Here is a 14,768-nt window from a genome sequence, read left to right as displayed (position 1 = left end):
ACTATATAGACAGTTGACGGTTACAGTATGCAGTGCTATGGCCCTCACCAGGATGTGCATCACGACGCGATTGTCCTTCAACGTCGAAGGACAAGTTGTTGGTCTCGCATTCTTCGGGAAGACGGGAAAGGTGTGTTGCCATAATATCGTAAACAAAGCTGCAGACATGGTCTTTGTATTTGTACTGAAACCCAGAGGGCGAACAGACATGACTGCCATCATCTCCTCGAGCTCGATAAGGCCCTTCAGTGCTTGCGGGATATCAGCTATAGGTGGCCATTGAGTGAGCATCACTGATAAGATTTTCAACTGACCCGGGAATCACCTGGATGGACATTATTCTCAGTACTCCATTTTTTCACATCTCCTTTATCCTTGCTACACCGCTGGCAGGCGACAGCAGTCAGCTTCATGTTCCAACGAATCTCTCGACAAACACCACAAGTCTGTAGCTTCAGGTCCTTGTCAGCCTTCACACATTTCTGAATAAATCTTTTCTCGGCCTCGGTGACCACTGACCACCACATCTTTAACCAGTAGATCGACTTCCATCATGTCACTGCCATCGCCGAGATACTGGTCAAAGTCATCTGAATCCAGTAAATCCACGCCTTCGGATTCGTCGCTTGGCGGAGGCTCGTCTCAGGCATGTCTTCAAGGGTGACGCGTCTTCAACGCGTCCGGCAGTCATTACATGTCGTGAAGAGTTGACCTTGCTGATCTGTGCAGTCTTCGCGATTTACTTGCTTTGAGCAGCTGGTACACCAGTGAAGACCTAGAAACTGCTTTAGACATGTTTAAAACCATATATACGTGTAGCAACTCACCTGCATGTTGTGCCTCCAACCGCTTGTCTACATTTCTCTGATCTTAATGCTGGCAGTGGAAAAAAACACGTCATTAAAGCGGTGAAAAAGTATCAATTTCTGTCATCGAACTTGATACATGGGTAGTAATATGTCTTCTCTGTTGATTTTCGAGGTTTGGAAAAGGTAGAATAGAGTACGAAAGGGCTGCCCATCGCCAAAGGCGACGAGCAAGCAGGTCGCGCGACATTGAAACGGAAACGACAAATAATCACAAACAAAAGTTGACCGGGCCCCTCGCCCGTTGATAAGGATTGCTCGCTTCGCTCGCAAAAAATACGACTTCCTATGTGGATTATAAACGAGGTGGTGCCGCGGAGTCTAGTAATAGCAGTCCGCGGTCTGAGCCAAATGGTCAGTTGATGGTCGCAAACAGTCGAGTTAGCGACGGTCAGTTTTGTAATTGAACAGCCCTATTGTGGGCTGTCAAAGGCTCAAAGCATTCTTCACGAGAACAAATTGAGAAGCCCATCCCCGCATTAAGATGGAGTCGTTCTCTCTGAAAACAGTCGGCCTCGTGATAGCTTCTTTTTCCATCTTGTTCGCCTTGCAAAAGGCCATCAGCTTGAAAAAGTTGCTCGCAGGAGTCGGGTGAGTGCGCTTGCTTTTGCTTTCCAAATTCTTCTGCTTCTTAGCATCTCTCGCAATGGGCATAGATATCATCCCGGAACTCGGACGCTTCTATCCCAGAGATCCACAATCGCCAACCTTCTTCCCCGTCTTCCTGTCATAAATCCTGGGTGGAATCATAAGTTCAATAACAAATTCACGGGTAACCAATCCTTAGCCTGGTCGTCTCCATTATTTCATCTTTATCGTTGTAGAATTCGAACATTACGGGTGGGATATAATTGCGAATGTACGTGTCCCGGTCATTCATTAACATTCTTCCCAAGCTCTGACTGACCACAACAAAAACAGCTCTCAATTCTACCCGAGGGGATCACCGTGGATGTCGCCAATGCGGTAGCCATCAAGGTAAATGCCTGCTTCCGCACTTTTCAGCTGTCCCTTGAAGTGCCCTGTCTATATAGGAAATCACCACCTGGCGTGCACGTTTCCCGAAACCGGTAGAAGACTATGAGGTTCTCATGTTATTTGGAAGTAACATAGTTGTTACGGAAGGAGAACTGTGGAAGAAATATCGGAAGATTGTTTCCCCAGCTTTCAACGACGTAATCCTACTTGCTGTTTCTGATTCGACTCGTCTCTCATTCGCCTCCCTCGATCCAGAGAAATAATAAGCTAGTCTGGGAGGAAACGGTCAAAATCATGGTGGACTTGTTTGACAGTGTATGGCTAAATCAGGATGTTATTCCTGTCAACCACATCGTTGACCTTACCCTTCCTGTACGTGTTCTGATCCCTAGATCAAGTATAATGTCACTCATGCGTATGAAGATTGCATTGTTCGTTATCGGAGTTGCCGGTTCGCTACTGGCGTGAATACCTGCATCTGTCTGTTACTAACTTTCCGGTACAGGATTTGGTCGAAGAATATCATGGCAAGACGACCTGAGTCTGCCACCTGGGCATAAGATGTCATTCAAGGAGGCTCTAAGTGAAGTTTCCGAAGGAGTTTTTATCAAACTGGTATGTCCCGAACGGCTGGTGGGATTCTGGGACAAGACGCGTAAAGTGAAATTGGCGTTCGACGAATTGGACGTATGCTCATCAACTTCTCCTGTTGCAAACCTTTACCTTTCTACTGATAATCTGCTTTCCGCTTTAGCAATATATGCATGAAATGATCTCAGCTCGACAAAACGCAGAGAAGAAAGAAGAGCGTTATGATCTTTTTAGTAGTCTTATGGATGCGAACGACTCTCCGGGTTTCGGGCAAGCTCCGCTGACTGAGCAGGAGGTGATAGGAAACATATTTATCTTCCTGATTGCTGGGCATGAGGTCAGTACTGACCTCTTTCAGTCAATGGAAGGTTGTCAACCATCACACATACTTAGACGACTGCACATACTCTGGCATATACGTTAGGGCTTCTGGCATTGTATCAGGAAGAGCAGGAGATCCTCTACCAGCATATCAAGTCGGTCATTCCTGATGATCGACTTCCGGTGGGTTGTTGTGCCTGTGGTTGTATCCATCCCCTTGATCTTTTGTTTTCATCAGACGTATGAGGAAATGCCTTTACTCACCCAGACAACGGCGTACGTGGTCTTTTTCTCCTTTCCTCAATCGCTTACATTTAGGTGACTGAATTCACACTGAAAGTGTTATATACGAAACTCTTCGATTGTTCCCTTCGGCATGTCGAACGTTCACGCTTCTGTGGCACAATCTCTAATCACTCTGATAGGTGAATGGTGTCCCAAAAAAGTGTGCCGAGGACACCACGCTTGTTGCACAAAGTGCCGAGGGAGAAACTAAAGCCATCTCTATTCCTCGCGGAACCTCGATTTCCATCAACGTTATCGGTTTGCATTATAACCGTGGGTGATGGAAATTTGTGCCGATCTTCGTACTCAAACTCGTTTCACAGCACGGTACTGGAAGGATCCGTATGAATTCCGACCTTCGCGGTTCAGAGGAGATTGGCCAAGAGATGCGTTCCTTCCTTTCAGCGGAGGTAGGTCCTTTTTTTGGCCCTCTTCTGTTCTATTCGAGCTCAAAGTATGACTCATAGGTGCTCGTGCATGTATCGGCCGAAAGTAAGCATTTGCGCCCATTACCACTTCTGGACGACCACTAACGTTCTCCAGGTTTTCCGAAACGGAGGGAACCGTCATACTCACCATGTTGATTTCAAGGTACAAAGTCTCTGTGAAGGAGGAACCTCAATTCTCAGGGGAGACATTTGAGGAGAAGAAAGCGCGGATATTTGCCAGTAAACCGGGAATCACTATTGCGTACGTCTTGTGCTTCGAAAACTTTCTCTGTTGTGTTGATTTCGGTGATCGCATGTAGGCCCATCCGAATGCCCTTGGTCTTCACTCGTCGAACGTAGAGTTGCACAGGACCACTTTCGAGCTTTCGGATCTCCTGTGTTGTAGTGCTCTTTGAATCCCAGGAATCTATTCATGAACGCTGACAGATTGGCATGAATCTGTGTGTTAGCATGTACGGTCTTCCTGAACGCTTTGTCGCGGCGTGAATCGCTGTAAACCGCGTCGCACGCACCACACTTTCACATCTCTCGGTCCAGTCTCCACCCGTGACATGTGTTTGAGTTGAATGATTCAAACATTCGAAATAGAACTTCAGCGGCTCCGATAAACAATCTTTGGAATCGTGTACAAAATGCCTACACTCTCGATCTCGATCAATAGGAAATTTAGTTCGTGGTCTCAACGTTCCTGACTGGGACTTTCCATACTGGTTTGCCCTGACCGAAATTCCTTTTTTCACGACGTGATCTTCTTGGTTTTAGCATCCCCGAATTCCAATGACTACATCACCCATCGAAGCCGTGTCCTTCTCAGAAACATCTTCCTCATTGATACTCAAAAGGCTACATAGCACGTTCTCAAGTTCTTCGCAACCTTCGTTGTTTCGGTCATTGCCTTTATTGTCAAAGTGGCCTGCGTGGCTCCCGCCGTATCCTGTAACGAGGTCGCGCCGTCACCGAGAGTGGGGGTATGGAATTTGGATGGGTCCCGGACAAAACGCTGGCAAGCTGGAATATTACGAGTTCTCCGGACGAAATTGCCGTTCCTGTCTTGGACGTTCCAGCGTCGACTCCGAGCTATTGTTTCAGGTCGGTTAATTTCACCGAACTTCACGTCCGACTGTTTCTTTTCCCGAAGCCGCACGTTTTACGAGTATTTTATCCGTGAAAGCTCAGCGCTCAAGGACCACGTACCCACCCTCCTGTCTAGACCGGTCCTTAATTAAGGTACGTGGTTGTAGTAGTTCAAAGTGGCCATTCACTCTTCTCTCTACCTGTCACAGCGAAGGTACTCCGTTCACCATTACCTGTTCAAGGTGCTCATTCTTCTTTCCGTCCTCGTTTTCTGGAAGGAATTTTAGGAGTGAATGCATGATTTCTTGGCTGGACTATGACATTTGTGTACGAGTTCAAACGGAGGGCATCGGAGATATCCGCCAATATCGTCCTTGTGAGGGTGTTGGTTCAACTTCGTCATGTAAATTTTCGTGGACAACGATAGACTTGGAGGTTTACAATGAGAGGAAGACCCAATGGAGCAAGGGAACAGAGAATCACAAGTCGACGGTGTAGATGGTGCTCTATCTGGCAGTGATTGTTACTGGATCGTCTGACCGCCGCGTCCGTCAGTGTCAGCCATTATCCTTTCGGTGCGCGGCGCCATAAGTATGGCCGGAGTCCAAATTGTTATTTCAAAATCTTCTCAAAACTCCCGAAGATCGATTTGACGGGAAGACGCACTTTGGAATCCGGGTTCAGGGGTACACCAGTGGAAACCACGGACTTTGAGGGACAAGGGTATTAATATGTGCGTCGAACGCCACAAAGCTATATCCTCGTCATTTCGGAAATCAAAATTTCCGAAATTGATTAACAGGTACATTCTATGTGAACCCGTATAAGGAGAAAGGGAACGGAGCACGCCAAAGTAAGCTGTAACTTTGGAGTTGTCCCTTGAAGCTTCCGTGCGGGAAAGTGGTATTCTTCAATGCATCTGGGAAACATTGTTCAATAGGTAAGTAGTAGTATGTATATGTATAACTGCAATGAATCGAGAAGAGGCAATCTCGAGGCAAATCTTTGAAACAGTGGTGCAGCTGAATGTCCCCTGAGTTGGGCGGCTCGGCAAATACTCTACCTATGCTCCACATCACCTTTCTAGAGGGCACAGGAGGTGGTCAAAGGTGAGAGAACCTGGTGGATAAATGTTAACAAAGTCAGTTCCCTTTGTCTTACAAGGTGCAATGAGACTTCAACGTCTCATTTGTCAACCAGCACCTTCGTTCCTAATCTAGGATGAGGCTTGATAAATCCCTCTGCCATGACCATATAATCGGAATCTTTCTGGAAAGCGCTCTTCCAAGTTCATGTTCTCGCACCCTTCACCTCCGATACTGCGTACTGCCCGAGAAGTGGACCATGATCGATCTCTGATTCTTGCTATTTACTGGGCTTGCCATTGCTGTGATCTTCATGAACGATGAATGCGATGACGATCAGTATACTAACGTCCGCAACACCACTCACTGAAACTCCCATTGAACTGTTTGCTTGCTGCAAGTTGTGCTAACCTACCTACTTCGCAACGACTGAATATCCTCGAATACCCCGACATCATCAGAACCCGCATTAATCGAGATCTTGGCCCGTAACCGCAGGACCACAATTTGCTCCACTCAACCAACACGTTCCAGTATCCAGTATGTATTTCTTCCCTAATTTTACCGTGTCCTTGTCTAGTCCTCCTATCGATTGACGAGGGCCATCAAATTACTTCGCAGTTTCTCTTTTACTTGGACCCGGTGAAAGCGCATCGTTGCCCCAATAGGCTCAGACTAGCTTCGGTTTCTGAGCTGTCACTTTCTGAACGTTTCTCAGGTAAAAGCATTCAGGGCTCCCAATGGCGAAACAAAAGAACAGAAAAATGATACCGTCCATACTATTGCGGGAGGCGTTGGACAAAAGTCATATTCGCCACTTTTCCATGCTCATATTAACCTCCGAATAGTCTTTTAAATTCAAGCGTAATCTGTATGTGATTGAAAATATACAACAATTTAGTCCGACTTCAAGATGAACCTGCTAGGCAATAAACCGTGTGGTTGGTGTCGTTCGGATGTCGCACTGGAAAAGGTAAGGACCCAGGTAAAAGCAGAACGTGATAATCCTCCCGCGGTTTTGTTCAGAGGGCACCCTGGGCCTTCGTATCACTTTCTGTCCTTGAATCCGTTCATAACTGGCATGACGTTCACGGGACGCGAAAGACAGGAAAGACAAGAAAGACGACGGTATGGCGCTGCAGTCATAATCCTTGGTTGCATTTCCCGGCCGACAAGTTCCTCACTTCGCTCACCGCCGCTCCATACTCTGCGTCTCTGTCGATCCCCTCGGCCCTGTCGTGAGTTGACCGATGCATTTCTTTGCTAAGCAGGTCACTGATTGACTCCAAAAAGGATTGAATTACTTAGTTACTTGAGCTCGCATCCAAAAAAACACCCTTCCGTAAACCTTGGAGTTTCATATAAAGGAACTTGAGTCTTGAAGGAAGAACATCTCACTCTCCGGGGCCCATGCAGTCAATGGCTTCCTCTCACGAAGACACCAAAATCGATCTCGAGAAAGGAATCACCGTCCAGCACCATGACGAAGCCACTAACTCCTCCTCCTCCTCCAGGCGGTCTGGCGACATACGGGAGCTCACGCGCCAGGAGTACGAACGTCTGTTCTTGGTCCCCGGAGGAAATGCACCCACCGTTGGCCACCTCTCACACCAGTTCGGTAATCCAACCCCTCTCGGCATCATCGCCTTCTGTCTGTGTTTATTACCGACTTCTTGCATTTTAATGAACTGGGGGACTGCCGATGCGACCTCCCTCATCGCCCTGATTGGCCCCTTCTATTATCTCGGTGGAGTGTGTATGATTATCACTGGCATCATGGAATGGGTAAAGGCGTTTATCTTCTTGTTTAATTCTACAACTGAACGTCGTTTCATTAGATCCTCGGTAACACCTTCCCCATGGTTGTCTTCATGACTTTCGCCGGTTTCTGGTGTGTACTTTCACTTCCAATCTTTCACCCGCATATTTTAAAGAAACTTGTGCAGGTTGAGTTTCGCTACCCTGAACGATCCTCACCATGGTGTCATGGCCGCCTACGCTTCGAGTGGAGGGGCTAACTCTCCTGCTCTGAACGGAGCAATTTTATTCTATCTTTGTGGATGGGGCGTTGTGATGATCATGTACTTCATTGCAAGTTTGAGAACTAATGCGGTCTTTGCGGTGCGTGTTGGCTTTTAGCTCCATGCAAGATCTGTCCTGATGGTGTCGCTTCAGTTCATGTTCTTCAATGTCATTCTTATGCTTGTCTGTTTGGCTACTGCTTACGGCCGAATGGCCCTTGGAGATGGCACACTTGGTGTCACATTCAGTACGTTCTTCTCTATCGTTCTGTGCTGTCTATCTCTTTACTGATTCTGTCATCTTGTTGACAGTGAAGGCAGCTGGTGGTTTCGCATTTGTGACAACTGCAGGAGGATTCTACCTCGCCTTTACTATGATTTTCGGATGCGTAGCGTTACCATTCGACCTACCTGTAGGAGATTTATCCGATTTGATACCCAGCAAACCCAGACCCGGACCGTCCAAGAAAGACTCTTAACTTGGATGATCTTCGGAAAAGGTTGCTTCTATTCTGCATATGTATACAGTATTGTAGATTTTTGTAATAGATCCCGGTCTACGAAGCAATGTTATGATGGTGGCCGTCTTTAATTAACAACCTTCCGCAGTATGACCTGATCGTCGAGGTCTCTGTAAACCTGTCACCGTCCCTTCCAGACGGATAGCTGTCTCTCTGCATGTCTCGGAGTGTAACGCAACCGGCGGCAACCCAATTGATTGAGCTGTCAGATACATAGGCTCTTTTCTGAGGCGGAAGGAGAAAGGGGAAAGGAGAGGTCTGAGGTGAAGGGAAAGAGAAGCGGTAGTGTTGACTCTGGGAGTTTTGTTTCGATAGTGAGCATTGGTGGTCACGTGGTCAGCACGTGAAAGACGCGAAAAGGAGAAAGAAACCTCCTCAACCTGAGCGCTCGGGAACACAGAGCGGAAAAGCGTATAGTATACCAGTTATACGGCACCCGCGTGACCATGTGGTTAAGAGAAAAGTGGGTTATTAGAATCACGACGTCATGGACTGCTTGCGAAGCCTGTTACAAGATCAAGGGAAGTTTTAGCTGAAAGCCGGCAGAGAATAGTATATGAACAAATGGGCTTGAGATTGAGTAAGAGAATATAGTAAATGAACTGCTAGTCAAGATGCGCGAGTCGACTCGGACCAATCTCTTCATTTCACTGGAGAACGCGCCAACGCCCCTCGTGTATTGAGATTCTAGCGCAAAAAATAAACTAAGAGGTACCTAAGAACCCATAACGGTATAACAAAAAAAAACACACAAAAATCACTGAACAACCAACCCAAAGAAACCAACAGCCACAAAAATGAGAGATCAGTGAATGATTTGATTACAAGGTCGAATGAAGCGTATTGTGAGATTGAGACGTGTGTGGCATGAGATATGCAGAATGCAAAATGGTGAGTAAAGTAAAAGAGCATACACATTCATAACCCAAGAAAAAGAAAAAGAATCCATGTCACGAGAACAAGGAATCGAAAATGTGTAAAAAGCACTCGACCTCGTCAAAAACTCTAACACCCAAATGCGCGGCGAAAGTACTCGGTGGCAGCTCTACGACTCGACGAGTAGATATGTAACCAAAACACCAAAGACCATCCCAGTCCCAGAGCTGCCCACCGCCGTCATCTGCCGTCATGTCCATCCCCGACCACAGTAAAGCCCCCTTCAGGAAGTGAACTCGGAGGGGTGGTGTGTTGCCTTGGCGGTGGCTGGTCTGCATTCCCTGTTACATCACCTGTAGCAAGATTGAAGACGACTGGACGGGGAGAATCTAAGGTATCGACTCCGTTCACCCTCTCAGGATCGATAGAAGCTGATGGGGATGGATGCGAGGTGTTTTCATCATTGAGACCTGATTCTAAAAAAGTGAGAACAAGCAAATGAGGCAATAGCTTAATCACGCACCAGTCGATGTCCGCGACCGATCCTTTTCAGCTGCACCATCGAGTTGGGACGTTCCACCATTGGCAGTCACAGGGGTAGGTTCATTCACTCGAGAAGTAGAGGCTAGGGAGGAAGATGACAACTGCCGCGCTGGTCGTAACAACGGAGGCCTCTCCTCCAGCCCTTGCGGTGCCCTAGCGCTCGTGGATGGGCTTATGCCCCGTTCCTTGGGTACATGCAATCTCTCAGCAATATTCCTTGCTTCTGGCATCCCGACGCTCGGTGCTAAATCTGCCCACATCTGCAAAGCCTTGATACTTCCCCACTCGATCAACTTATTGTTCAACCACTGCAAGGAAACCGGCTTTGTTAGGAAGTCGTTACACCCAGCGGCAAGTGCTGCAATACGATCACTCTGTAAGGATGATGCCGTGAGAGCGACAATAATGACGGAAGACCGATATGGAGATGCCGTAGATTTTGTACCAGAGGAAATGTCCGATGGAGTAGGTGGTCCTCCTTCGGTACAAGGAGTAGAGGGAGGATAACCAGCGCTGGCGTTGAGCTTCTCGATTCGTCTAATCTCACTGGTAGCAGCAATTCCATTCATGACTGGCATTTGGATGTCCATCTATAACCGAGAGTTCAGCAAAAAAAGAATGACGATAAAGGGAAATTAACGAACAAGTATTAAATGGAATTCTCCTGATTTCCATTTCTCCACAGCCTCTTCTCCGTTCGATGCCACATCGAACTTGATCTTTTTCTTTTTCATGAAGGTAGATAAGATAGTCCGGTTGATGGGGTTATCTTTGATTCAAATTGTCAGTTTGTCTGCAGGTAATGAAATGAAAGGTACATTTACCATCGACTATCAGAACACTAATTGGGGGCACAATATTCCCATCTGCAGGAGATTTTGCCTTCTTCGTAGTGGTTGATGTAGATGGACTGAGAGGGTTGCCACTATCCCTCCGAGCGGGCGTGGCAGTTTTCCGCGTAGCCAGATCGTTGCCAGATAAGTCTAAACGAGGGCTACTCGATCCACCGCTAGCCTTCCGAGAAGCTAAAGGCAACTCTAAACCACTTCTTGTTTGCGCTTGAGTGGAGAGGATTGTCTGTCCATCAGATACTGGACTAGAAGTGACGCCATCAAGCGACGGATGGGGGGAGGGAGGGGGGACCCTGGGAGAACTGGGTTTACTCCGTAACCCAGTGCCTGTGCGCAACGATGTAGAGGGACCAGCTTGATTATTGTTCCGTGATTCATGTAGAGAAGCAAACGTTACGGGAGGGGGTTTTTCGTCCGAGATGGATTTTCGAGGATTGGAAGTAACAGTGAGATGCCCTCTATCTCGTTCCATGATCGGAGTCCTAGAAGAACCTCGAGCTTTGGGATGGAAAAAAATCCCAGCCGGCTGCCCATCCGGACTCTGGATCACTAGTCCAGACGATGGAGATGCGCCAAGCTTCACCGCAGCTTCCGAAAAATATTCGACCGGATCAGGAATAGCGAGAGGCGAAGTTGTATGACCATGACTCCCGCCCTCGAAATTTGCCGATTTGGATGAACGATCTGAATTTGACCGCGACCCGGTCGGCCTGTGGGCCACGGGCTGTTTGGGGCTGACGTTACTGGTATTGACGTTGTGGTAGAATGAGCCACCATTACCTAAGACGCTGGGTGAACCAGGTGTAGTCGCTATAGGGGAAAAGAACGTGTCGAACACAGGTTTGGTTACTGCGTTATAAAGCGCCGTCAAGAACCGTCGGGGACCAGCAGGTTTGGGGATAATCATGACCTCTGGCAGGGGTTGCGGAGAACTGAAGGCGGTGGCAAGTATTGACTGGACAACATCCTTCGCCAGCTTGAAATTGGAAAGGCTTGTGAAGTGAAGTATAACTGCGGAGCTAGAACCCAAACGAGCGACTTGAGGGGAAGATCGTGGCCGATGGTGTGGTGCTAATGATGGTCGTTTCCGAAGGCTCAAACTGATAGGATATCCATTTTCGGGACGTAAAACTTGTAGGCGCTCTCTGAGAACGCTGACGTCGTCATCTATAAAGATGAACGAAGGCGGTTGCACCTTTGGTTGACGGGGCTCTGATTTAGGAGGTACACCAGAGGGAATATACCCGTCTGTCCGCAAGCCGGTCGTAGGACTGGGCGGCAGAGTTTCTGGTTGACTGTCTACACCCCCTTCCGCGGATATATGGCTCACATCCATACCCCATGCTGTCAAGTAGCTCGTGAGGTGGTGTGCGAAGGAACCTTTGGAACTAGCATAGAGATTAACTTTCTTTCCCTTCAAACTCTCCATGAAAACGGTAAGTTGTTCCAACGATGGTTCGACTGACATACTGTCACCGCTAGCCTTGACGGTGTATGGCGTGTCAACTGGCGAGGAACCGGCTTCAAGTGCGAAGTATACCCGACAGGAACGACCATTTTCACTTGGCGAAGAGTCTTGGGTTAGTGTTGCCCCCACCTTTCGTAGAAGGCGACGTAATAAGAGGGTTGTGAGGTCGGGCTGCACGCGAGTATCGAGGTGGTTATTGGGGAAATCTGTTGGTCCGAATTTGTGGTACATTTCCACAACACATTGAAGAGGGCCATCAGTAGAGTCTTTGAACGGGTCATCTTCATCTGTCTCTACAATAGTCGACATTTCTTGGCGTCTGGGTGATTGGTGATGAACAAAGAGTCCGAGCTCTAGGGTATCGGTTCGCTGTGCAGTATTAAGAATCTGCCGAATAACCTGGACCCGCGATATCAGTATCTAGAAGGAGAGGTACCGAGTGGAACGCACGTGGGATAACATGTAGGATATCCCAGATTCATCGCCCTTTACCCAAACATGCTTCAAACCAACATCTCCATGATATATGACCAGGTCAACGCCAGTGTGAGCAGCAGCACCACTCAAAGCATCGCCAGTGCTCTGAAGAAGTTCACCGATGTCAAAATCGTTATATCTTTTCGAACTGAACAGCGGTGGTACGTCATCTTCGTCGCCCTCCATAGGTCCACCGCAGAAGGTGTTCACATTGACGGAGATATAATTGAGGTTTTTCATGGCTGTCAACATCGCGGACATAGAGGGCGTGGGGACTGCGAGAGCACAAGCAGAGAACTGCTCTTTCGCTGGGTCAAGGACCTGTGAAGGTGAGACTTGAAGCATAGTCTGAATCACCATCTGAACCGAATCGGCGAGCTCCAAAGACAGCTGTCGAAACTGAGAGACCTCCGTCGAAGGTGGGTCAGAACCAGGGGGTCTGGGAGCCATTTCTCCAAACACGGAGGACTTGAGCGGATGTTGGAGGTACCCCAACTGAGAAGGGAGAGGGAGAGAGAATGCACGATTAAATCGAGGATGATGGGGAGAAGAACCAGAACCATGGACGGCTGGCCTTAGTCGTGGAATGGTTGGTGAACGGTTGGTATTGAAACTATCTGAGGCTTCCAGCTCATGATTCGACTCGTCCCCCGAGGTATCCGTCTCTCCAGAATCCGAAGAACTCAACGCTGGCCTGTCCGATGAAGGAGGTGTTGGAATTGGTCGACCCTGTTCTGCCTGAGATGGGTAATTGATACTGAATTTGTTGAAAGGCGGTAAATCCAGGACGACTGCATCTTGTACGAGGTGCTCTCCTTCATCACTAGTCGATGAAAGACGTACTGCTGGTAGCTTTGGGCCAGTCATACCAAATAGTGAATTCCTCCCAGGTGTGCTCGCCAAAGACTAGGATAAATCAGCAACCCTGTACCAGACGCCAGCGTAGAATGGGAAATGTGACTGTATAACGACCACTTTTAAGGACGCTATGACAGTCAAGAGAAACTTGGGAAACCTTTAGGGAAACCTATGAATGAATGAATGATTTCACTTTCACTTCCAACGCGCGAGTCACGGCAGCCTCCAATTCAAACTTGGACAAACACAATAATCGAACCGTTCACTTGTACTTATATGTTCACCATAAATCTGTGATCATCGCCCTGGTATTTATATACATGAAACATCAAAGGTTCCCCGAGTGGATGAATTACGTCGCAATCGCCGCTGAAGTTTGTCTTAATAACTCAATTCCACATCGCCCTGCACAGAACAAGGGTCAGTAATATCACAATTGACGACCATGAATCCCGGCTAACCTCTGCTACCAAATCCATATCATGGTAACTAACTTTTCGACCAGCTGCGGCCCTTGGATCCTCTTTGGCATCGGGAGGAGGAGGGGGGGGAGGTCCGTTATTGGATTGACTGCCACCACCTCGTTTACGCGCACCACTGCCGCCGCCGCTCGTACTCAGAGGTGCATCCAAAGAGGGTGGTGGTGGTTTAGCTGGAAGGCCTGCAGTCGCTGGGATATCAGTTGTCGCAAAGCCACTGATACGTTCACTGAGACGTCGTGGGTTACTTTCTTCCCGTCGAGGAGGAGGCATTCCAATAGGTTCCGGATAATACCCTCGTTCGGGATACCCACCCCAGTAACCAGGAGGGACCGGGATCGGGTAAGGACCAACAGGAGGGTAGCCGCCGTATCTCCCATGATCGCCTCCAAATATAGGGCCCTGAAGGCCATACGCTTGTGGTGGTGCTTGTGTGCTGTTACCAACTGGCGGAGGTATATGAGTGAAAGGCTGTATCCGGTGTGGATCAAGAGCAAAATTGTTGAAGTATTGTAGCTTAAAGACCGTATCAGCATGAGTTACAGTAAAATTTAATCGAACACTGTACATCGTCTAAAGGTTTGACAAGTTCTGGATGCTTGTTGGCTATGTGTTTTTCGACAAACGACGTGGCTTTAAAGAGCTTTTGACATAGATGAACACGGCATCGGAATTTTCCTTCGTCTTCCTGCTTGACGTGAGGCTCGAGAATCTTCGACAGTTCCCTGAGAAGCACGACAATGTATTAGAGATTTGGTCGTGTAACCTAGAAGAGGTACCGTACTCATCGTAATTCTTCCCGCCATAGTCTCGAGGATCAACATTATCACGATTAATTAATAGGGCAATTTTGGAATCAAGCCATTCAAGCCAGCGCTCATCTCAACCAATACCGTCAACGACAGTCACGATATCAAGCCGAGAAGTAGCTCACCAGTCTGATTTTTCTTCCATTCGCCCCCCCTCCGGGTCTCCTTCTCCTTCTCAATTAACTTCTCCTCCCGGTCTTCCTCTTTCTTGTTGGC

General features: G+C 47.9%; 3 protein-coding genes across 3 annotated transcripts; 2 read left to right on the top strand and 1 right to left on the bottom strand.

The window, feature by feature from the left end:
• The first annotated feature begins 1,134 nt into the window (after window positions 1–1,134).
• On the top strand, window positions 1,135–4,032 carry E1B28_003979 (uncharacterized protein). The gene is made up of 17 exons (XM_043148428.1): window positions 1,135–1,457; window positions 1,523–1,638; window positions 1,691–1,725; window positions 1,788–1,844; window positions 1,901–2,041; window positions 2,100–2,216; window positions 2,268–2,295; window positions 2,350–2,531; window positions 2,599–2,772; window positions 2,829–2,939; window positions 2,995–3,032; window positions 3,097–3,130; window positions 3,182–3,314; window positions 3,365–3,451; window positions 3,509–3,533; window positions 3,585–3,731; window positions 3,790–4,032. Exons 1-17 carry the CDS (start codon window positions 1,351–1,353, stop codon window positions 3,827–3,829), a joined length of 1,572 nt encoding a protein of 523 aa, XP_043013027.1. The 5' UTR covers window positions 1,135–1,350; the 3' UTR covers window positions 3,830–4,032.
• Window positions 4,033–6,652: 2,620 nt separating this feature from the next.
• E1B28_003978 (uncharacterized protein) lies at window positions 6,653–8,255 on the top strand. Its single transcript, XM_043148427.1, has 6 exons — window positions 6,653–6,887; window positions 6,943–7,434; window positions 7,488–7,540; window positions 7,596–7,770; window positions 7,825–7,918; window positions 7,983–8,255. The coding sequence occupies exons 2-6, from the start codon at window positions 7,060–7,062 to the stop codon at window positions 8,147–8,149; spliced, it is 864 nt and encodes a 287-aa protein (XP_043013026.1). The 5' UTR covers window positions 6,653–6,887; window positions 6,943–7,059; the 3' UTR covers window positions 8,150–8,255.
• A 1,052-nt stretch (window positions 8,256–9,307) lies between these two features.
• E1B28_003977 (uncharacterized protein) lies at window positions 9,308–13,273 on the bottom strand (the record flags this gene model as incomplete). The annotated part of the gene is made up of 5 exons (XM_043148426.1): window positions 9,308–9,537; window positions 9,591–10,200; window positions 10,255–10,379; window positions 10,435–12,328; window positions 12,380–13,273. The coding sequence occupies 5 exons, from the start codon at window positions 13,271–13,273 to the stop codon at window positions 9,308–9,310; spliced, it is 3,753 nt and encodes a 1,250-aa protein (XP_043013025.1).
• Window positions 13,274–14,768: the final 1,495 nt, after the last annotated feature.

This window comes from Marasmius oreades, chromosome 2 (assembly GCF_018924745.1).
Source record: "Marasmius oreades isolate 03SP1 chromosome 2, whole genome shotgun sequence".
In the NCBI taxonomy this organism is placed as follows: domain Eukaryota; kingdom Fungi; phylum Basidiomycota; class Agaricomycetes; order Agaricales; family Marasmiaceae; genus Marasmius; species Marasmius oreades.
The sequence above is the reverse complement of the archived record's forward strand: the minus strand, read 5'-3'. Positions and strand labels throughout refer to the sequence as shown.